A 24,276-nucleotide genomic window follows, 5' to 3' on the forward strand; every position below is an offset into this window, starting at 1 on the left:
GGGGTCGCGGTTGTTTTGGGAACCGCCCCGTGGGGCCCCTCCCGGGGCTGGGACCCCTCCCCGGGCCTGGGGCCGCTCGGAGCTGCCTCCCCCCATCCACCCCCTCACCCCTCCCGGCCCAGCGCCCCCCGCCCTCCCCGCGTCCCTCCCTCCCCCCTCACGGGCAGAGGGCGGCATTGTGGGCCCCCCTCGCCCCCCCCACCCCGAGGCCCGTCCCGCCCTCACCTGCCAGCGCCAGGATCTGGGCCTTGTGCAGCAGCAGGCGGTCGCCCCACTCGCCGGGGCTCTCGTCGCCGTCCTCCGCCGCCTCCTCGGGGTTGCGGTACACGGTGTAGACCTTCTGGTTGTCGAAGTCGTGGTGCGAGGTGGGGCTGAAGTCCCTGACGCGGGACACGGGCAGCGCGTAGCACACGTTGTCCTCGAGGAAGCGCACGAACGCGTACATGGTGCGGGGCGGCCGCGCGGCCCCGCGCACTCACCGTATTGTTCCTGCCGCCGCCTCTGCGCTCGGCTGAGCGGGCCTGGCCGGGCCGCGCCGCCCCGCCGGGCCCCGCACACACACACAGCCCGCCCAGGCGCGAGCAATCCAGCGCGGAGCGACGCGATGCGCGGCCGGGCGGGGCGGGCGGGGCGGGAGCGGCCCCGGGAGCGGGAATGGGAACGGCAGCGGCTCCCGGCGCCGCCCGAACACCCCCCGGGCCGCCCGGCCCCGGCCTGCCCCGGGGCGGCCGCACGCCCCCGCCGCACGGGCTGGCTCCGTTCCAGCGCCCGTCGAGGGCCCGGCGGGGCTCGGCTCAGCCCGCGCTGGGACAGATCCCAGATCCCGGCCCTCGGGATCCTGGCAGGGCGCGGACGGTGCGGGCACGCTGGGTCGAGCTCGGCCCCGGGAAAGATCCCGGGAAGCTCATTTATCCCAAGTTGAAAACTCTGTTCCACAGAAGTAGGCTTTGTTTCAGAGAAAAAGGCCTTGTTCCAGAAATCACAGAATGACCTGGGTTGGGAGGGACCTCAAAGATCATACCGTTCCGACCCCCTGCCGTGGGCAGGGATACCTTCCACCAGACCAGGTTGCTCCAAGCCCCATCCAACCTGGCCTTGGACACTCCCAGGGATGGGGCATCCACAAATTCCTTGGGCAAACTGTGCCAGGCCCTGTGCCAGGGCCTCTCTACCCTCAAAGGAAAGAATTTTTTCCTAGGATCTAAACCTAGCCTCTTTCAATCTAACCCCATTCCCTCTTGTCCTGTCACTAGATGCTCTCGTAAAGAGTGTTGCCCCATCTCTCCTATGTTCTCCCTTTAGGTCCTGGAAGGCTGCAATTTGGTCACCTCTTTTCCAGGCTGAACAATCCCAATTCTCCCAGCCTTTCCTCATAGGAAAGATGCTCCATCCCTCTGATCAACTTAGTGGCATCCTCTGGATGAGAAATAGGCCTTTTCCCAGCTCTGAGGGGGTGACACACAGGGAGGTTTGCTCCAAGGGCCCAGGCAGAGCCAGGGAGGGCAGGGGGTACCCTTGCGAGGAGACCAGATCCTTCTTGGCCAAACAACACAACGCAGGACCCCACGCTCATCTGCCACTTAGCAACAGAACCAGAACGTCGGTTTTCACCTGAAGGTCCTCATGGTAACACAGAACCACCTGCACTCAATCACACCGTCCTGTGGCGAGTGCTGGAAGAGCACAAAGCTTCCCCATCCTCCCCCAGAACAGCACAGGGAGCTCAGAAATGCCATGCAGGTGTGTCAGAACAAGGGTTAGACACCATGCCATCTTTAGCATGAATTCCCAAACTTTTGGAGACACTTAGATACCGAGTATGGATGTTTTGAGCTTCCTGTGTGAAAAGAAGAGTAATGTGGCAACACTGCTTATGGCAAACTCACACCCGTGTTTCTAGTCCTGAGATCTGTTTTACCCAGCCAGTCTTAGGAACAGGACAATAATATGTGGAGAATAAAGGTTAAAAAAAAATAAATCACAGAATGAGAGCAAGAGAGGGGCATCACCAGTTTTCTGTTTGCAAAACACCAACACAAAATGAAACCGAAATGGATCATCTTTTCTGGTTTGCATATCAGTAAGCATTTGCAGGACTGTATGTACCCATTGCATTGAGTTTAACCACAGTGAACTTGTTTTTCCATGTTATCTTTTATAGAGTTCCTCGTACATGGGGACAGACCACAAGCTGGAAAACATGAAGTTTGGTTTTGACTGAGCACTGGCACAGGTTGCTCCGACAGCTTGTGGAGATAACTCAAAAGCCTTTGGACATGGTCCTGGGCAACCCCTTGAGCAGGGTCTGGATAAGATGAGCTCTTGAGGCCCTTTCCAACCTCAGCCACTCTATGAAAGTGCCAGAAGCTTTCACTTGTGCCCTGCAGAAGTAGAACTCTGTCTGTCTGAAGCACCACATGAAAACCCAAAGAATCCATACAGGTGTAGTTGAGCCGGTGTAAGTGTTTCAGCAACAAGCTGTAAACTTCCCATACAATAATGGCAGCTTTATTATTTTAGCAATTACAGAGTTTTGCAAATACTTCAGTTTAAGATTGGGGATTTAAATGGCAGTACTTTATGTTAACAATAAAGTATTGCCAGACTGGTATGTAATTACAGGCAAATATAAGTCTGCTACAAAGTATGGATGACAAATGTATTCTAGCAGCAAGGCTGCGAGGGAAATGAAATTCCAGCAAGGATTGCGTTGCTGATCAGATAGTAACAGCTGCTGTAGCGCTGCTACCTCGTGTTATAGCGGGGTACAGGGAGCTGCAGGAAGACAAGGGGACAGGCTGATTGCTGGAATTACTCCACAGACACTGTTAAAATTACGTGAGGGATGATTTTGCCCTACAGAGTTAAGTGGCCAGTGAGGGACTGGGTACACTGACTCCTACCGGGATTGTATTCCCTCCGCATCTGAATTCCATTAGGGACATGCAAGACTGCTGTCAAGGGAAAGGAGCTCAGGAAAATGGTGAGACTGGAAATAACAGGAGAAGCACGGAGAAGGTTGTCTTGGAAGGGGAGAGATCTCTTCAGATACTGAGGAGGCCTGGGTAATTTGTCCCAATGAAAGAAAACTGAAAGACTTCATGTGACAGCAACTAGCATCTTAGTTTGTTGGTTTGTTTGTTTGGAGTTTTTTTTTTTTGGGGAAGGAACACTCTCAACTGGTATTTGCAACATCTTACATTTGAAGGTTCAGTTACAGCAAAGGCTGTAAAGATCTTTGTATGAGCAGCAAAAAAATAAACGGTCTCAAATCCTCCAGACAGGCTGTTTCACAGTTCTCCACTGAAGGACGTTTTTGGGAACAGATAAGGGTCGGGATGATAAATGTATGTTTACTCTTGGTCCCCAGCACACACGTTGAGCCAGAAGGCATTATAATGCTAAAGAATTAATAACGATCCAATACATTTCTCTTCTGCCTACAAGGAACAGTGTTAATTTCTGGCTTTAAAATCTATAAATAATCTGCATTGGTTAGCTGTGAAGCTGCGGAAAAATCCATTAAAGCACCGAATGAAACACAAGTCTTGTCACTCCTGTCTTTTGGACCTTTCTCATTTCTACTAATGGTTTGCCAGCTGCTTTAACACTGAGGTGAGCTTGAAGTTTAAAGGTGTAGAGCCATTTTAAAGGTGTAGATTTTAAAACTCCTCGTTAAGGGAATTATTGGAACACCACCAAATTTAAATCCTCTAGCAAGTCCAGCCTTTTAGAAACAACACAGAGAAGAACTACTGAGAAGTAAATTGTCTTACTTTCAAAGTGCCAATGAAGCCTCAGCTTAAAAAGTAACACCGTCGCTCTGAGAGTGGAGAAACCACAAAGCACAGTCCCAGCCCTTGTGGGACTCCTGAGTGGCTGTTTCTTGGAACACCACCTAGATTTTGATGGTGATATTTTTCTTGAAAAGTAAAGAAAGTGTTCAATCAAAAGCTGATGCCTGCAGTTTTGATGTGCACTCTGTGTTTGCACTTGGAGATACAAAATGAAAAGCTGATAGTTCCAATAAAAGTTATGCAGGTGCTAAATCTCTTTCACAGCAAAACATTAAGATTAGGCTCATCATTCACATTACTTCCATGTTTAATGCCAGACTCTCAAAGGACATCATATTGATTTTAAATCTGCTAATGAAGAAATTCCCATTTTCTTTTACCATTCAACTGGAGGTGCTTCACTACTACCTGACTACTCAGCAGTAACCATACTGGTTACATTCCTGGACCAGGAATCCCTACACACTGAATATGTTGAATACATAGAAAACTGTTGTTTTGTTGTGAATTTATTTATCCTTCAAGTAGTCCATTACTTACACAATTGTTTTCCAGGTCAAATATACCCTGCAGGAAGACACATTCACAATTTTTTTAGATAATGGTGTATTTTAACAATGAATTTAAAGTCATGCAGCTTAAGGAAGAACTCAACTAACAGTGCACAAGAACTAAAGACTGTTCAAAGTTTTTTGTATGTACAGGCATATGATCTACTCACAGTCTGATTAATTTTTACCAAGAATATGATCAATAGGGTGATCAGAACACACCTCCATTCCATGGTTCTCATTTTTTATCTTTTGATAAAGTGCAAGATAAAGTCATTCCCACGTATAAATGAATCTTCCTCTGAACAAAGTCACGTACAGCTTCCAGGTGTTTTGAGAGAGAGGGTGGTTGGAAGGAGGAAATCTACTATCCAGAAAGCAGGGTAAGCATTCAAGAGGGTTATTCCCCTTTATATTTTAAAATAAATTTTAACTCTCAAGAAACTGTTGCCACAATGTGCTTTCAGTGTCACAGTGATTACATATAAAAAATTTAAACAAACAAAAAAAAAGAGGTCTGGTTCCTGTGTGATCCTAGAAGATGGATGAGAAAATATTTTTGTCCACATATAATCTCTGAAGCACTCCATTACCAAGAGAATTGTATGGGAATCCAAATTGCATAGATAAATTCATAAGATTTAATCTTTTGAAATCTATGGCCTTAAACCATCCTCCAAAGAGAAAGAGCATCACTGCAAAGCTATTTAGTCCCAATTCCTGAGAGTGATCTAACTTTTCTTGGGACTGAAGATAGTACTCAATCATCCTTTACAGTAGACTCCCACATCCTAACAGAATATTCTTTCAAAGAAATGAAACCTAAGGAATACTTTATGGGTCCATTCACACAGGAGGCACTTATTTCCCAGCTGGTATATTCTGTAGCATGAAAAGGTAACAATTAAGCCAAAGTGACCACAGGAGAAGGCACTTTTCTCACTGTTAATGACTGGCTGGAGAAACTGAGGACCAAAGAAAAAGCCAGACAGTCATTAACTGCTGAAAATTCCTGACCTGAAGGTCATTATTACTATTATAAAATTGGAAAATGAAAAAGTAATTATTTTCTTTGGGTTTTTATACCTATTAAAAATATAAAATTCCAGTGTCTGTTGCTGTGGATACTGGTCTGTAAGACACTTATCTTTCCCATTCTGGCAGGCTGTGCAAGGGATAGATCTGGGACTGGCAACCCTTCAAGAACGTGTGCCAGACTGTATTTTCCTTTTCCAAATTACAGGTTAAATGTGCCCACAGAAAGTCAACAGGAACCAGCAGACGCTGCCAGTCGGCTCTGTCTTGCCTCGGTGTGAGCAGCAATTCTCCCCACCCTCCCCAGTCCTGTGCTCAGCGGGAGCCAGGAGCTGGGTTGTCTGGGAGCTGCAAATGACTCTCAAATGGTTGAGAGTTTCAAGCTCCTACCCTGATGTTTACCATTCAAAATCTTGCTAAATACCATCTCCTGTACTCAGGCAGTGTGCTGTGTTTTCCATGCTGTAAACTTCTTGCCTGGGAGGAAAGTAGGAAAGACATTTTCTTTGAGCTGACTCGTGCCTGGACTCTCCTGTAAAACATGTCCTTTAGGTGCTGCTGCCACCAGCTTGAGGACAAGATTGCTGTTGCAGCCCAAATTATCCTTATCCCTGCTACCATCCACTGATGGCTTCAGCCTATGTATTTTCATTCTAACTGGGAATTTTATTTGGGATTTTCCCTTCTCCTTTTTTAAACCAGACTCTCCCCTGGCTTTTGACACGTTTTACTAATATGACTCTAAAAGTAGCTTTACATGCATAGATTTTGCACCACTGCAAGAATTCGATTCCTTCTGTACTTTAGATGGAAGAGTGACTTTCATTTGGCAAAGACTTAAGTCTTTTTGTAACCTTTGGGCTTCAGTGTAAAATATTATTACTAGACACTGCCTATGGTTATGTTATGCTTTAGACAGAGCTTCTGAGTAAGACGGTATTAATGACCCTTTTTCATAATATTTCTACTTTGTTTTTCTATTTTCACATCTGTACAGAACTATTCTGTCTTGAACTGGCATTTATGTCTCATTCTGACAGGAAAAATGATCCTGCAGCCCTTTTCTGCAGAGACCTATTCTGCTTGAGAGGTTCACACAAGTAATATGGGAAAGGAGGTCAGCTACTAAAAATGCAGGACCGCATTTTTTCCAGAAAGGTACCTCCACATAGTCCCACTTTCCTTTAGAAATCTGATTTTAGCAAGAGACAGGACAGGCTCTAGAGATGATTCTTGCTGTTTTGGAAGGTTCTTAACATCAGCAGCAGCAGGTATAGGGCTGTGCGAGGGCAGAGTCAAAACTGCTTAAATAGATGTTTTCACAATGCAGTGCTTTTTAATTCATACTCTTGTCATATTCCTTCTAATCCCTTTCAAGGCTGGTTATATTTCAGAATAAAGTGAGTTTTTAGAAAATGTTCCCAGGAATTAGTGCTCACATCTCACTTCTTCAGAAGGTAGAGTTTTCTACTTCTAATGAAAGTCACAATCAGAGATGGACCAGCTGCTCTTCTGAAGAACGTCAACTAATGTGAGCACGTAAAATCCTGTTGTGGAAGGTGAAAGGGAGATAACAGAGCAGGAATAATCCTCAGAATATTTCAGCAAAGTGCCTTCCTCAGCTGTGTCTTGTTAATAATCATGTTTAAATTAAAAGAACAGAAAATGAATGCTGAAACTGCTGGCAAGTGAAAGTGCTCACTGATCTCAAGACCTTCACTATACTCTGTGAGCCTCCCCACTCTAACTGGGACCAGACACCATTTATGAGTTACAAATGAAGCTGCACCTGGTCTGTGCTAGTAGCTGAATTAAAAACAAACAAGCAAACAAAAACAACATACAAAAAGCAAATGTTAACTGGAAGAAGTTTCTGTCACCCAGCTCCCAAAAATCCATAGCAGGGGATAACTGTCATAGACCCCTCCAAGAATTCCTCTAGTTCTTCAAAGCAGAGGAACTCCCTTCATCTCACACAGCAGAGATGACCGCCATTCATCTTTGTCCCACTTACAAGGAAGGTGTTCCCTCAAAATAGAAAATGGCATAGGAAACTGGTAATCCAAGAGGTGTTTGAAACCCCAAGGGCCTTCATGCTTTGCTGTTTTTTTCCACAAAAGCCTGAGCAACATCTATTGTGCAACAATATTTAACATTCAGGGGAATCAGGATCTTTTTTTAAAGCGTGATCAGAAAGAAGGGCCCATCCTAGGCTGTCACAGAATTCCTCATAACAAAGAAAGCTTTGTTTCATAAAGAAATACCTTGTACTGGAATACCCTAGGGAAACTAGAGGGTTTTTGGGTTTTTCTAAACAAAGACGGGAATGTTCGAGTTCGAGGTTCCCTTTAAGTACTCTTCTAACATGAATATGTTTAAGGATGCTCTATCAAGTTCATGCATGAAATGTCATCCAGCCGTTAGTACATTTCTATGCAAATGCAACTGTGAAAGCTAATAACTGAAATCTGCATTTTTTTCACATTTCCAGCATATTATACAACTTCTCATTCTTTCCTGTTTCATAGCTCACATTAGCCTCTTGTATCAATAAAATAAAGCTCAGGTTATATTGCCTCCTGCTTAAATTCTCTACAAACATCAAAGCTGGACATTTGAATAAGTAATTTAATGTATACATTTTTATTCAGTTCAGTATACTGATTTTCTCCTGGTAGGAGTAAGGGTTCTGCAAGACGACTGCAGAGAAACACACCATTCAGAATATGAATTGGAATATTCTTGCAATGCTTTGCAGTGAAGATGGTGTGATATTAAGATTAGATCCTGCATATAATCAGATTTTGATGCTTGTACACACAGTCTGGTATTTCTTTTCCTTTACAAGGTTTATATGCAAAAACTCAGCAATCCAATATTTTGAACATACACCGTCTGCAGATACTACACAGTCCAAACTGATGAAAAAATAATGTCAAGGAAAATAAGAAACTGTCTGGGGCACTGCAGCATGTAGACTTTGCTAAATTCATCAGAACTTGTTTTACTATTCCGAGGACAGAAAACATTGCAAAACCAGTCTTTCCAGAACAGCGAGAGCAAACAGGGCTTGTGTCCATCCCTATATTAAATCTTGGAGTAAAGATCAACTCTTTGGGAGCTGGAAATATTTCTATAATCTTTCAAATTCTCTGATATGATACATACAGAATTTCTGCCAAATGGCCTATATTTTCCAAATTCCTTCTACATACCAGTATATATGAGGTAATAAAATGCAAAAGATAAGATAGGTGGGGAGGCAACGTGGATTATATTACAAGCAAAAGGTGGCACTACTGAGAATATATCACAGTATTTAGTGAACATAAATATAAAGCATACCTTCAGTTTTTATCCAAAATATCCAAGAGGGAAAAAACCCACAGAGCAAAGGAAGTTTGAATTTTGTTATAGGGCTGCAGTAGCTCAAGATTCTGCTTCAAATAGTTAACTGATTGGGAAGTAAGCTAATAATGGTTTAGATAAACTTTCACTTAGGAAAAGTGATGGATTGACACATTTCTTAACAAGTAATGGCAGTTCACTAGACATCATTATCTGCCCTGCCTCTGACCTGGAGACACTATCTAGAACCATAGAATCATGGAGTCATTTAGGTTGCAAAAGACCTTTAAGATCATCAAGTCCAACCATTAACCCAGCACTGCCAATCCCACCACTAAACCATGTCCCCAGGTGCCACATCTACACGTCTTTTAATACCTCCATGGATGGTGACTCCACCACTGCCCTTGGCAGCCTGTTCCAATGCTTGACAACCCTTTCAGGGAAGAAGCTTTTCTTAATATCCAATCTAAACCTCTCCCCTGGTGCAGCTTGAGGATGTTTCCTCTTGTCCTATCGCTTGTTACCTGGGAGGAGAGACCAACCCCTACCTGGCTACAGCCTCCTTTCAGGAGTTTTAGTGATTGATAAGGTCTGCCCTGAGTCTTCTCTTCTCCAGGGTAAACACCCCCAGCTCCCTCAGCTGCTCCTCACCACACTTGTGCTCCAGACCCTTCACCAGCTCCATTGCCCTTCTCTGGGCTCACTCCAGCCCCTCAGTGTCTTCCTTGTCGTGAGGGGCCCAGAACTGGACACAGGATTCAAGGTGTGGCCTCACCAGTGCTGAGAACAGGGGGACAATCCTTGCCCTGGTCCTGCTGGCCACACCATTTCTCATACAGGCCAGGATGCCATTGGCCTTCTTGCCCACCTGGGCACACACTGGCTTGTGTTCAGACACTGCCCACCAGCACCTCCAGGCCTTTTCCCACTGGGCAGCTTTCCAGCCACTCTGCCCCCAGCCTGCAGGGGGTTGTTGTGACCCAAGTGTGTGACTCAGCACTTTGCTTTGTTGAACCTCATCCAGTTGACCTCAGCCCATTGACCCAGCCTCTCCAGATCCCTCTGCAGAGCCTTCCTGCCCTCCAGCAGATCAACACTCCTGCCTGACTTGGTGTCATCTGCAAACTGACTGAGAGTGCCCCTGGTCCCTTTGTCCAGATTGTTGATAAAGATATTGAAAAGGACTGGCCCCAATATTGAGCCCAGGGAGACATCACTGATGACAGGCCACCAGCTGGATTTAACTCCATTCACCACCACTCTCTGGGCCTGGCCATAAGCCAGTTTTTACCCAGCAAAGAGTGCACCCATCCAAGCCATGAGCAGCCAGTTTCTCCAGGAGAATACTCTACAATGAAAGGCATAATCAATCTCCAAGGGAAAGGCAGTTTTTAATTCCGTAGTGTGATTACTAACAAGGACACCGATTATAATTTAACCAAAGGGGGAGAGAGTAATTTCATTATTCTAAGGCTTTTATATATACTTTTGTGATCAGCTACTTCCCAGAGAGGCTTTTCACTGATTTTACACACCATACATGACACCAATATTTTGATTTTTCATGCTCTCTCCAAAACTCACTGAAATAATTCTTAACAAGTCGCACAGGTTTTGTTGTTTGGGGTTTTTGGACTCTGTTAATCAAAAGAACAAGGACAGTAGCCATTCTTGCTCACACATCATGTAGTAAAATGGACTCCAAGAGAGGTTGGACCTATAAAGGACTCCAGTGGGCCTCAAATATCTATATGCAGCTTCACAATCCAAGAAATCCCACAGAGTTATTGCTTACCCTGCAGGGCTGTCTCAGAACAAGATCTCAGAGACCATCTGTGCTCAGTGTGGAAGCTGCCAAAACCCCATCCACAGAAACTGTGGAGCACAGAGCACTGTAACTCCCATCCTCCTCTGGAGCAAAGACTGAAAGAGGATACCTCCATCTTCTTACTGAGCCTGAAAGCCTCACCTCTGGTGAGAATATGTATTCTCACCTCTGGGAGGTATATATAAAGCTCCTTTCAAAGCAGAAGCCAAGAGAGATTTCTTTCAAAATCAACCAACAAGGCCAGGAGGACACCTCACTGATGTCTCCCATTTTTCATTGATAAGCTCCTCACTGATAAGACCCATTGCCTGGAAAGTGAGATGCCTGGCTTTGGTTCCCCCATCTGGCTGAAGGAGTTCAGCCCTCCCACTCCGCATCTCCAGTTGTATTAACCCTTTTCTTCATCTAAACATACATAATTTCTTCTAGTCAAGACCCTCAGGAAAGGAATGCATGTGTCTCCCAGTCTCACACTAATGCATGGTGCTCCACTTGAGTTCTTACTGATCCCATGCGGAGGTAAAGGCACAGCAAGTAACCAAGCTGCTGCAGGGGAATGTATTTCTTCCACTGAGAGCAAACTACTTGGAGTTTACTTCATAGAGTCATGGAATCATAGAATGGTTTAGGTTGGAAGGGACCTTAAAGATTAACCAGAATGACTTCCCTTGACCTGCTGGCCACGCTGCTTTGGATGCAGCCCAGGATACGATTGGCTTTCTGGGCTGTGGGCACACATTGCCAGATCATGTTGAGCTTCTCATTAACCAACACCCTCAAGTCCTTCTCCTCAGGGCAGCTCTTAATCCATTCTCCACCCAGCTTGTATTTGTGCCTTGGATTTCTCCAATCCATGTGTAAGACCTTATTTTAAGAGCACATACATTAGAGCAGTCACTGTAAATCAGCTAATTTGCAGGACACTTTTTATTCCTCAGTAATTTCTTTAGGGGTCTGTATTCTAGGGAGAAAAGTACTGCTGAAGTGGGAAGTAAAAAATGTAAGTAGCAATTAGTCTTACTCTTAAATACTTAAATAGCTCCAAGGTTATGTTTTCTCTGAAAAATATTCTCAGTGTATTTGGTGCTCTTACAGCATATTATATGTTTTAGCTTCTTCAGGGTTTTGGGGTTTTTTTACACCTTCAGATTTTAAGACAATTGGAAGTGAAAAAAAATGTTTACATATGAATGTCTCACTTTTCTTGTTTTGCATTTTGGGGTTTATTTGACTGTGGTCCTTGCTGAAATAGCAAGATCAGTATAAACTCCATGCTTAGGAAGACTAAGAAGAAAATTAGAATTTCCTCTGTCTTAAAATTTCATCTAAAACAGCAGCTATGTCTGTGGGATGCTATTTAATTAACATCAGTGGAAGACTGTCAGTAATCAGTATTGCTAAGTGGTTTATTTACTTGGAAAAGAACCATGGGTTTCAGTACCTAACTTTCATCTTTTAAGTTTGGAAGTTTTGGTACTAGAGATTTAATTTGCCAAGTTATCTCTAGGCAATTAAAATGTATTCTATCGTTTAACCTTTGGATGATGTATAAATATGCATAGACACTCCTACAAGGCAATTTGTCTGCCAATCTGGAAAATGCTAACGTTGTAGTCAATAAGTCAACAGTCTGCAATGTTAAATTATGAAATCAGAAAGAAGTGCAGTTCTCATTCAAGCCAGATATAAAGATCATAAGGATTTCCAATTTTCTGTGTGGGACAGTAAATTTCAAAGATGACTCTATTCTGCCCCAATAATCACGGTCTGCACAGCATGTTCAGGTATTGTTGGAGAGATTAAAACCACAAAAACAGAGCAGAACAGCTCAGCATCAGATAATCACAAGCAATTCTGTGTCAGCAACAGACAGCTGGAGACATATGCCAACAATATTACAAAAGTGGTAAAATGGAGATTTCGTGACAGCAAGGACGTGGGTTTCATACATTAAGGTAAAACTCAACCCAAAACATTGAAATTGTTGTTCACAAGTAAGAGCTCTCTGGCACAGTGTTCAGAAAGCCTACCATTTAGCATAAAAAAATATGTAAAGCAAATTTAAGCAGAAGAAAGTATTTGTTTCTCCCTTTAATATTTTGCATGGTGATCACCTATTTGACTTCAGTGTTATTATAATGGACAAAAGGATCAGAATGTTTGTTATGTACCAGTTATGTACCAAGCTAATGATTTCTGAGAACCTTTTGTGAAAAAGCTAGGTTAGATGGATTTTTATCTACAAATATTCGTTTAAAGATTTTTACTTCCAAATACAGTTTAAAAGAAAATGAACAATGCTGTTTTGTTTCAGTTGACATAGCTTGAATTGTACTGCTATTCCCTTTCCCTTGAGTTTCAAGTGTCCCTGTACTTCCCTGATACTCATTCCCATCTATCCCTGCTTTTGTCTTTCACTTTTTTAAATTAAACATCTAGGGCTAAGAAGTAAGTCTAAGAAAAAAGGGTGAAAAAATCCTATTATATTTATTACTGTGAAGCAGAAGAGAGAACAGGGAAAATACTTAAACTTGTGAAGCAAAAAATAATCTACCTTTCCAGTGCTTTCTCTCAGCGCCTCCCTTATAGACACATAAAACCCTTTTATTTCTTCTCTTTTTTTTTTGTAGTTGACTGTGTAAAATCAAGATAAAAAAAAACTAAACCCCAAGTTTCCTATTTTCACAAACGGTTCTCAGAAAACCCTTTGTATGTTGGATTTCTTATAAAAACAGAAAATGGCTTGAAAATATTCACGAGGAAGTAAAAAGTGTTCTGATGAGTTCACTTCCCCCCGCGCACGGACAGCAGGTTCAAAGCTTTTATAGAGGTGGTTGGGCCTGAACTTTTTCTGGTTTTCTTGTTGGAGCTCTGCCTTTGTGTCTTTAAGTGTTTTGTCCTGGGACCTTGGCATGATAAGATTCCTGAAGCTGTGACTCTCGGGGAGGGTAATGGAGACAAGTGACTTGTGAAGGAACTGAGGCCCAGGCCCCCGAGCTCTTTGTGGTTTTGGACCCGGAGCCCGACGCGGATTGAAGAGCGATGTAATGCTTGAGGCGCCGATGAAAGATTTTGAAAAGCCAATGCAATGAGAGGCGTCAGCAGGGAACGGCAGATTGATTGCAACAGCTAATGCCAAAAAGTTCTGAAGAGAAGAAAAACGTACTCTGAGTAAAAGAAACAAAGAAGAAAAGAAGGAAAGGATAGTAAGAGCTTGCACACCTCCGGCAACTTGCCTGCGTATCGACGTGTATCTGGGACAAGTAATCAAGCAATTTTCCTAACTGTTTTAGGAAAACCTTGATGATGCTGTTCAGTCTAGACCAGTAGGTGGGGTTGAAAGGATCTACCCTAAAATTCAACTTACTAAAACTTGAGCAGCTTGAGGAAGCTCATCTTTGGGGTCAATGGAAGGCCAACATATCCAGATGAGAGATCGCCCACCAGTTTAGGGATAGGAAGAACCATTCTATCCTGAACTGATTACGGGTTCCTCAAATATGTAGCATAGACTGACCACCTAGTATTGGTGTGCCTGAAGGATAAGTTTAAGCTACAGATTCTCACCCCCCACCCCTCCTGGATTAATAACTCAATTAATGTGGTAGCTTTTTTGAACAGACAAGTGCACAGACTCTAATTTTGGGATGTAGTGAACCACTCTGAACCACAAACCCATCTGAATGGAGGCCCAAAGCCAGTGTACCAAGCCCTGAGAAGCTCACAGAGATACAAAGATGATATTCCAGCCCCACAAAGCCCATGCTCACCTATCTGCTGTCACAGTGGGATGTGGCTGCAGCAATCCTACATCTGATGATTAAAACCTGCTTTAGCTTGTGTTTGGGGCCACTACCATGCAAAATGCATTACAGTGGCCCCCATGCTTCTCTCATCTCCAGCTGGAAGCCAGCCCATCAGATTGGCACTACTGGAGGAACACTAAAGCTACCTTATAGTCTCTCCTTACCCAGGCCAGAACACTGACTGCTGCAAAAAACATGAATCAGGAGTAAAACAGGGTGCTGAATACATTAATCAAAATGATCACCGTTGCAAGATCTGCTAAGAACAAAGAAAACAAATCCAAGGAAAGTTAACACTAGAACCCATTTGCAAGGCTGCACGAGTCAGCTAATGAAATAACTGTCAATTGTAGACACGAACCTTTTGTGCTTTCGCGCGATTTAAATATAAAGTAATTTGCATTCAGGTATCCAAGTCTCCCTGAAAAAAGATTAACAATAGGATTCTCTTTCTTTCCACAACCTTTTTTCTCCCTCCCTTCCCCCCAGGGGTGGCTCTGATAAGGTCACCTTATTAATGCAGATCTCTGTTTTTCAGAAAGCAGCCAGGAGTTTAACTGTTTCACTGTGAAATGATCTATGAGATGAGAACAGTCCATTTTTTATCCTTGATTGATCATTTCAGCATGTATAACAGCAAATCCTAAGGGACACCACTCAAATCCCTGCTTCAGAATGACCTAGACTCAGTGCTAAAAAGTGTTGCGCTCCACTACACATCCGTTCATCGTTTTTTTCTTAACTTCTCATTTTCCACAGAACATAATAAAGTTGCCTTGCATCATTACAGCTCTCCGTAGGAAAAAAACCATCTTATAAATAAGCAAAAAGTTTTAACAGCTGAGAGTTGGGTGCCACTACAGCGAGCAGAGGAACTGAGGCATCAAGCAGTTAATGCCTTTTCCCCAGACACAAAGGCAGGAGCAGGTCTATGATCCCAATTCAGGTGTCACAGCTTCTCATTTCCTTCCCTGGCCACCAGACACCTGTTTCCCTGCTCTTAATAGCCTCTGATGGGAACTGCCTGGTGGCAAAATCAGAGGCCCTGGCTTCTATATGACAAGTGGAAAATAAAGCTATTGCCCTTTATTTTTTTTTTTTTTTTAGTTATTTACTGTGTCTAAGCTTTATCTCAATTCCATTGTTGGGTTATTCTTCTCCATTCTATGCGCTTCCAGCCAACTAATCTTCATTTTGCTTTTTCTGATGACTTTATGCTGACATGTACAGAGTCCTTAAATAAATCATTACAAATATAAATAGCAATGGCTGGATTACAAAGGATTCTGGAACACTTGTGATAGTAAATTAGCAGGCAGGCAAACCTACAGCTGCCAGCAGCTGATGTAATATTTTAGAGAATTGTTTTCTAGATTGCGTAAGGGAGAATTGTTGGCCTTTGAGCTTCGTTCTCTGTTTCAGTCTGTCGAAGAGTTCAACAATTTGATGCTCACACAAAGTTCACAGGAAAACAACTTATAAATCCCAAATATCATAAACACAGACTGGGGAAAATGCAAGTCTGAGACACAAGCTAGAATTTAGGAAAAAAGCAACAGAGGGACATCTCTATTGTTAACGGCACCTCTAAACAGATGGACTTTATATCCACAGAAAGAACCATCACATCAAGGAGCATTTGACACAAATTTCCCCCTTTTTTCTTCCTGTCCTTTCTTCATAAATACTAAACTCAAACAGGCTGTTGTATTATAACAGTGCAATGTGTAAATTCCTGTAATCAACCGATGGAGCAACATTAATTATGGAGACTTTGTAAAGGCCACACACATCTTTACATCCCTTTATAAAATGCTGACACATTCCACATCTAAAAGAGATTACAATCACAGAGGATGATCCTGCAAATGCCTACTATTGAATGTAGCATTTGCTATCATGAGTAAGCCCACTGAAGCTACCAGAAACTCACATGGCAGGACAAAAAGCTCTGATTCACATATATGACTAACAAAGTTATTCAGACCACAACATTTCCCATCTGACTATGCTTTTGCAGGCTGAGATTTAAAGGGTTGATGCTTTCAGACTTGAGAAACAGTCCAGGACAGCAGGGTGGCTGTGAGATGACGCAGGTAAGAGGTGCAAGAACAGGTGGTGGTTCCTCTCAGACTTCCTTAAAGAAGGAAGACAAAATCTGGAAAGCTGTGTCGGGAAGGTATTTATGTTTTAATGATGATAAAGTTGAGATGGGAGGAGTATATGTCATAGAAGGGATACAGGAGATAATAGCAGAGATGTACTAAAGAAAAGATTTGGATTATGTGGGACTTAGCCAGCAGGGACAGTAGGCTCAGCACTAATATAGAAAAGACAGGGAAGCAATAAAAGGATTCAAAGAGCAAGAGGCTTAGTTGTGAGCAGCAGGAGAAGTGATTCTTAGCCAATCCATTGCACTTTGGTAGTTAGCTGTTGCTCCTGAGCCAGGATACAGAAGGTAACATCCACAAAAAAGTCTCCTAAAACTCCCTGATTACAGAAAGGACAGTGGGCTCGTCGGGTTCCTGGTCTGTGCCTGTTGGCAAAGGAGTCTGCAGTGCAAGTCCTGCAGTGAAGGAACTGTACAAACACCACATGGAAGTAGCTCATGTAGTGAGCACCCTGAGATGGAATATGAATTGAATTTTCCTTGAATCCCAAGGAATACGCTGTTCCCTGGCACAACATGTAGCTGCCTTTCACTTGTCTCGTTTGTAGAGAATGATTTTAGTCTTTGGCAGCGATGAGTGGCACATGTTGTAGGTGTTTTGCTGAAGGTGTGCTATTTCGTTAGCTGAATGTTGCTTAACAAAGTCTCATTGTTTCAGAAGGCACACTACAATAAATTATTAGCAGGTTATCACTGATGGATACATAAAATCCACTGAAAGCATCAACTGTCATTCAGCAATAGCACCGCCTGAATATTTATTACCTTTTATTTATGTTATGTCTGTTCTAGTTCATGGACGAGTAAGAATTCTAAGACACATTAAAAATCATTTCCAGTGATAAACATCCACAATGTCTTTTCATCCCCACCCAAAACAAAGCAATTCTCTCTCCACCTATGCCCCTGTATTAGTAAAGGCCCAAGTATAGGGAGGGTTCTTGCCGCAGTCCCTGAGTGTTGTCCAGCTCATATTCTTCCACATGCAATAAAAATCTCCCCAGAAAATCATCAGTAGCATGCAACGGTCCAGGGACAGAATAAAGCAAGAAAGCAAGATTAGTGTAACAATGATTAGCATTAGTGTAGAGCATTATAAGGTCAAATTTCTGGTTGCTGCTCTGGGTGACTATTTTTACAGCACAGCGAAACTGAGAAAGGGGCTGCTGACTATTCTCAGGTTTGTGTTAAGGCTCTTGGTATGTCCAGTGGGAATGAGAGCCTTCCCAACAGCACACCACCACATTAGGCTGCCTTTACCTTAGTTTTCAAGAATAAATTCCTGCCTGTTGAACATTAGAGATATACCTTCAATAGCATGCTATGTAAATATTAGCTACATTATTCTGAAAATCTTATATTTCCCAAAGTGACTTTTTTTAAAGACTGTTAGTGCTTTTCTGAGAGATACAGGTTTTTGGGGTTACACAGTCTACGTACAGCAATTTTGAGATGAGACACCAAACAGAAGCATGGCTAGCAAAGATGTAAAAAGAAGAGAAAAATATTTTTAAATTACTGCAAAATACAACTTGAAGCCATAAAGATGTCCCTTTTAAGAGAAGGAATGTACATTTGTGCTCATTTTTTTTAAAGAATAAACTAAATGAAAAAGGGATTAAATGAGATCTGAAGTTAGTTTCAAAGTAGCTGTAACAAAGCAGCTAAAGGCCTTTTACTCTTCGCTCTGCAGAAACATGAACTTGCATAAACATGGGCAGGACAGGTACAAACCCAGGAATGGCAATAAGAACACAACAAGGCTACAAATGTGGAGTGCTCACAGCAAGCTTGGATGATGAAATATAAAGCCCTACTGCAGAGATAAGGGAGGTGGAATGGTTGCACTTCTTGTAATAAAACACACAATTTTGCTCACATGACTACCATCAGGTTGTTTTTTGGTTCTGTTTGTAATTTGCATGCAATATCCTGGGCTGAGCCTGGGTTTCATTGAAGAAAATAGACTAATTTTTTAATGACCTTCACCTGCTGTGTATATATACTGGTCTCTCAGGTCCAAAAGGGATTTTAAGGGTAAGAGAAAAATTAAAAACAAACCAAATTAAAAAAAAAAAAAACAAGCTTAACTGGATTAAAATAAATAAGACTATGTATACTGTCTTCAATTATTGACAACTTTTTGGATTATTAATTTGAATTTTAACTGACATGCTTCCATGTGATCCACTACAGCAGTTTGAAGCTAATACAGTAATTTAAGGGCTCAACTCCTTCATTAACATAAAACTAGAGTGTTTTGATTTGTTGGAATTTGGGCAATTAGTAATGATACATTTGCTGACAGGTCGTGAGCAGCAACAATCACAAACTGTACACAAGGTACAAGATTTATTTGTCAGAGTGCATGCTTTTTAAATCTGAGTAAAAATGGATTTTGTAAACTGATTGAGATTAATTAAAGGTATAACTTGGAGAAGGAAAAAAAATGACTCACAGCACATTTATTTTCAGATCATTTTTCACTGGGCACTTTGCAGGTCTAACGAGCAGAAGCTCCTGACACAGCATGCAAACAGCTCTGCTTTCACATCAGGGAGAGAGGGATGGGGTTTTTTCTCATTTTTCTTTCCTTGGGCTGTCTGAAAGCTATGTGTCCAGTCCTTGAGGTTCCTGGCAAGGCACCAGGGAAAAATGTACAGTTCTGAGGAGAAACTGATCTTACCTACTTCAGGAAAAAGTAAGAATAAGGCTCTAGAAGGTCTGAGAAAATACTCCCCGAATGAAATTTCTCAGAAGTCAGAAAGAAAATATAGAAGAGTTTCAAATATATTTTTTTCTCGTGTATTTTTTTAATGCTTGAGTCTATAAACACCAAATAAGAAAAAAATAGTGATGTGAATTATATGGACTTCAGCAAGGGGTCACAGGCTGCAGTGTCCCAGTGCAAGCCTGTGGCTTTAGCTAGTTCCCCAAAAGGCTTTTTTTGTCCAACTGAATTTTTTATTGTAATTTCAAACAAACCAGAAAACCAAACCCCAATATATTTGTATTTTGGATGATTCAGCTATTGTAAATTGATACCCCAGGAAGTGGCTGAAGTGGCACCCGTTTACCCCACCCAGATCTGCCCCATATCATCACTCCAGTACAACATGGTGCAGCTGGTGAGCAGGATCCAACTCTTGAACCCCTCACCCAGACCACTGCTTTTTCCCTGGAGAAGCTGGGGAACAGCTCTCATACAGCAAACATCTTTCACACAGGGGGGCAAGACCCCTCAGCCCTAGAAGAAATGGTGACACAATAGATTATAGCAGCAGCAAACTGTTTTTTTCTTGCAAGCAAGGGCAGACATTCCTGCACCTCCCTGGAGGCAGCATTTTCTGTGGGACAGCCCAGGGAAGTTCAGGGAGGCAACTTAGAGAGGGTAAGAGGATGGGACATGGTCCCTAGGATAGATGCAGTGGGAAGTGAGTACCAAACCAGCAGAAATATGACTAGTTCTCTTATTACCAGTGTGAAACCCATCAGAGGTTCCAGGGCTTAACACGATACCATGAAACATCAAAATTATCAGCTGTGTCCAGACATAAGAACAAAATATTATTTGTCAAAATACTGGGCAAAAACTTCAGTGTTAGAATGAGCAGCTGGGAACAAGGTAAAAGGGATGGTTTTTAAAATGTGATGTTGTCCCAAAAGTTCCTTCAGGTATTTTTACGCACTGTTTCAAAGAGCTTGTTAACAGAGAGAGCTCTCAAAGTCTGTACTGTTGCCATCCATGCCACTGCCCCTGCTCAAAGGAGCAAGTCCTCAAAGCATAAGAGAAACAAATGGAAAGTGAAAAGAAAGTTCAAGTAGCCAGAGCTGCTGCTCATGCTCTGTTATTCCAGCACTGCTCTCCCGGGAACACTCTGCTCCCAGCCAGCACCTGCAGAAAGGGACTCTCACTACCTTCCAGCCAGGCCAGAAAGGATAATCTATCTCAGTGCCTGTGAAAATCACATAATCCTTTTCCATCAGGATTAATATCCAATGTCACGCCAGTCTGATACATACAGGATGAAGTCTGACACTTCTTGTTATAAAGGTCACTCAAGGAAACAATCTCTGCCGTCCCCAAAGCACAGCCCACAAGTGACAAATTTCCATTCCCCCTCTATATGTGTTAAAGAGGCAATCTTCATCATCACCATTTTTATTTATTCCTGGGAACAATTTCCACCTGGAGAGCTCAGGGGCTGTGTCTGGGTAGGTTGGTTCCAGCTACAGCAATAGTTTAATCGGAGTAAACCTAACGGCAGCATTCCTCCTTCACTGTGCAGTTCAGCTGCTCTCTGTCCCCCTGCAGAGATACCTGTTGTGATTCTTGCAGGAGAAAAATGACCCATTTTCAGGTACACACAAAGAAGCATTACAAAATAAACGAAACTGCTGCCTGCAGTTCATCACAAGTTACAGCAACCTCATCACCCGCAGAAAATGTGTTATTACATATATGAGACAGATCATAACTGAAAGTTGGAGGCTCAATAGTCATATATTCAGGCACAACCAGTAAGGAAATGTATTTTTCCTCGTTCATTTTTAGCCAACAGTATGTGAACAGCAGTTTGAAAAGCTGGTGAAGCAAGTAGGCTTGGAACAACTACAGCACATTCAATTGACATAAGGATGGGATCAGGTCTTGTTATGTATTCATCTTATTCTACCTTGTTAAAATCTAATCCAACTTGCACCATCTTCAAGACCTGGAGCAGGCCCAGAAGAGCAAATCAAGCTTTCCTAGATGGCAGGGTGCAGGCAGGTCCTGCCTTTTGGGATTATTAAAAGATCCCATTTTACATCTTAACCCTCCAGGCAGAAACAAGTCTGCAAGTCACCTTACAAGAAGAAATAGAGGAAGGTGTTACATCACTAAAAGCTAGGCTACTATTTCTAAGTGCAGGCACACACATTAACTAATTGAATCACTATCTTCTTATCTTGGGAAGCCAAGCTGCTGTTACTCCAGATTAAATTGCAAATGTTCACCATCTTTCAAATAGTAATGTAAATTTGAAGTTGGGGACTAACCTTTCTGTAAGCTTTAACTGCTCTTTCTGCTCTCCAGGCTTGCAAACAGCCAATATTATTCTGATTGCTCAGATTGCTGAACCCAGAATGTGTATCCATACTGGTATTTTGCCAATTTTTGTCATCTTCAGCTTCAGTGTTTTATAATTTTTCATAACGGTTCAATATTTCATAAACAATGTACCTTAGGAAATAATAGATATACATACATCTTACTGATACTATAGGCATCAGCTTACTAACAGCATTTCATAGAGACCAAACAATTCATAATAAATGACAGAATTAGGAAATAAGTTATCCAGATTGAGTATCCTGTTCCTCCCCCTTAATCATTTTCAGGGACTCTGTCACTGGTATCAAGCTGAAAATACCACAAAAAATATTGTATGACAGGATTAAAATTCAGAATGAGCATGACAAATTGGAGAAAGAGCCTGATGAAAAAATGGTGACAGATCAATAAGGACAAGGTTATACATAAGGAATAACTAACTGAACAAATGCGAGTTTGAAGACGACCCGAGAGAGAGATTTTGTAAGAAACTGTGGCATATTTTAAATCAGAAACTCAACACAAGTCAACAGCATCAGACTGTACAAATGAGGCAAATATGAAATCTAAGATTTGATCTTCTAACTCTGTTCAGCTTTTCTAAGGTCTTAGCTGGAGCAGTGAAGAAATTACTGTGCAGGGAGTCCAGGGGAGAGCAAGGACTTGTACAGAGGTGACATGCAGTGAATGGCTGGAAGGACTGAAGTTGTTTGGTCTTAAAAGAAGCAAACTTCAGATGTTTAAAAGTCCGTTGTGAAAAAGGAAAGGAATGATTTGTTCTGTGTAGTGGAAAGGGTAGAAGAAATGGACTTCTTACTTCAGCAAGGTCAGTTTAGTTTAGACATCAGTAGACCGCTCTGACCTGAGACTGCAAGATATCACAGCCACTTGCTACCAAGGATGGGGAGTCTCTGTCCCTCAAGGTCAGAGAAACATCCCTCAAGCATGGTACAGATTTCCTTGGGTTGGGTTGGCTGTTGGAGCAGATGACAATCCAGGAATCTCCTGGGATGACTGTCAAAACCTTTGTGGCATCACTGGTTAGGGTAACACAGGGGTGCTACCATAAAGGAAACAACTCACAGTTACACTTTTCTGGTCTCACAAAATTCCAGAATTACAGTGTATATTCCTGAGAGCATTTGAGCCCAGACATCTGGCATTTCAGGGGAAGGCAGAAGTGTGCCACCGAGATGTTTCCTCCTGTATTTTGCCTGCAGCAAACCCAAATACATTCCTGTGCCACATGGCCACACACATCCTGCAGCGTGGGATAATATTGTCACATAACCATCAGGCAGAGGAGTTAAACAGGCTCCTCTGAACACTGCTGGGGTTTACAGGCAGGGGAGTTAAACACTACATAGCAATGTGGTCACACAGTCACAGGCTGGGAATGCATCAAGCATCTTCCTGGGCTTGCTCCTTTGGGCAGGGTGGGAAGTACAGGTGTGCCTTATATGAAAGAAGCTATCCCAGCAGGAGTAAATAGGAGAAATATAAGCACACGGACTGAAACAATAAAGTTTCTGGCAGATGTGTCAAATATTCCTGTTATTTAGTCAACAACAATCCAACTCGGTATATTTGCTGGGAAGGAGGGAGAGGAAAGCTGGCAAAACCAAAATGAACTCTGGAGGGGGAAAAAAAAGAACCTTTTTAATGTTTTTTGTGACCCATTTTTTAAGCATTTATTCACAGTGACTTTTTAAAGGAGAGAAATACACATAATTTGCACTTTGGGATAAGTTGAAGGTGTCCATGCAATTTCATGGATGGCAGAATACCAATTTTGCTTAAATGATAGAGTCCCACCACATGTCTCTTATTTAAATGACCTGAAAATAAGAGATATGAAGGCATAAGTAAGAACTGAAAATGAACCTAAATATATAAAACTAGTGCATTCAGTGATATTTCCAGTGTATGTTTCACCATGAGCCCCAAGCCCACTCCTGGAGATTGTTATCCCTCACATTAGCCCTTTCCAGAGTGGTCACCCTCATCCCAAGATATCCAGAGTTCTGCTGGGCCTATACAGGGTAGCCAGTCACTTAGGGGAAAAAATCCTGACTCACTAACAAAGCCAGAAGACAGATGTTTTGTTCAGAAAAACCATACTGTGTTGGAAGAGCAATATAGTCCTTCTGTGGGTCCTGTGGTACAATAAAAGCAGAAAAAGTTGGATGCCACCCAGGATTCCCACAGTATTTGAAAAGTTGGCATTGCAAGAATTTTATTTCCAAGTCAGAACAAACAAATGAGGGGAAAAAAAGTTAAAAAAAAAAAAAAAAGAAAATCGAGGTGTCTCCTGAGGACAATAATACCAGATTTTGTTTTCAAAAACTAAAACATTTAGGTTTTATAGCATAAAAAAAAATATTTCAAACTTAGCATCATTCCATGGTTTCTCTCAGCTTCATCAAGTCAACTTTTGTTTCACCTACCTTGACTCCTCCTCCCCCATCTATTTGCTTTGGGGTTTTTTCCCCAAGATTCTGCTATGTCCTTTCTCACTTTGCCTTTTTCTGTTGCTCAGAGGAACAGATGGTAGTGAGCTTTAATACATTTTTCCCTTCTGTCTTTCCCAGTAACTACTATGAAAGCAACTGTCCATCTCAAATGCCACAAAGCCTTCAAAAT

The 24,276-nt window shown here is 42.4% G+C and overlaps 1 protein-coding gene across 4 annotated transcripts in view; it reads right to left on the reverse strand.

Moving 5' to 3' along the window:
- Positions 1–24,276, reverse strand: part of LOC127476644 (BEN domain-containing protein 5-like) — a 906,516-nt gene that overhangs the window by 365,160 nt on the left and 517,080 nt on the right. Inside the window, exon 1 of one of the 4 annotated variants that reach the window (XM_051799798.1) lies at positions 226–708. The exons of 2 other annotated variants lie outside the window; for them this stretch is intronic. In XM_051799798.1, the coding sequence (XP_051655758.1) occupies positions 226–445 (220 nt within the window). In that variant the 5' untranslated portion in view covers positions 446–708. Of the gene's footprint in view, positions 1–225; positions 709–24,276 lie in introns of those variants that run through there. One more of the 4 variants, XM_051799789.1, reaches the window with a different exon arrangement.

The sequence above is a fragment of the Manacus candei genome, unplaced genomic scaffold (genome assembly GCF_025592945.1).
Source record: "Manacus candei isolate 608988 ecotype Guabito, Panama unplaced genomic scaffold, ASM2559294v1 h1tg000005l, whole genome shotgun sequence".
Taxonomy (NCBI): domain Eukaryota; kingdom Metazoa; phylum Chordata; class Aves; order Passeriformes; family Pipridae; genus Manacus; species Manacus candei.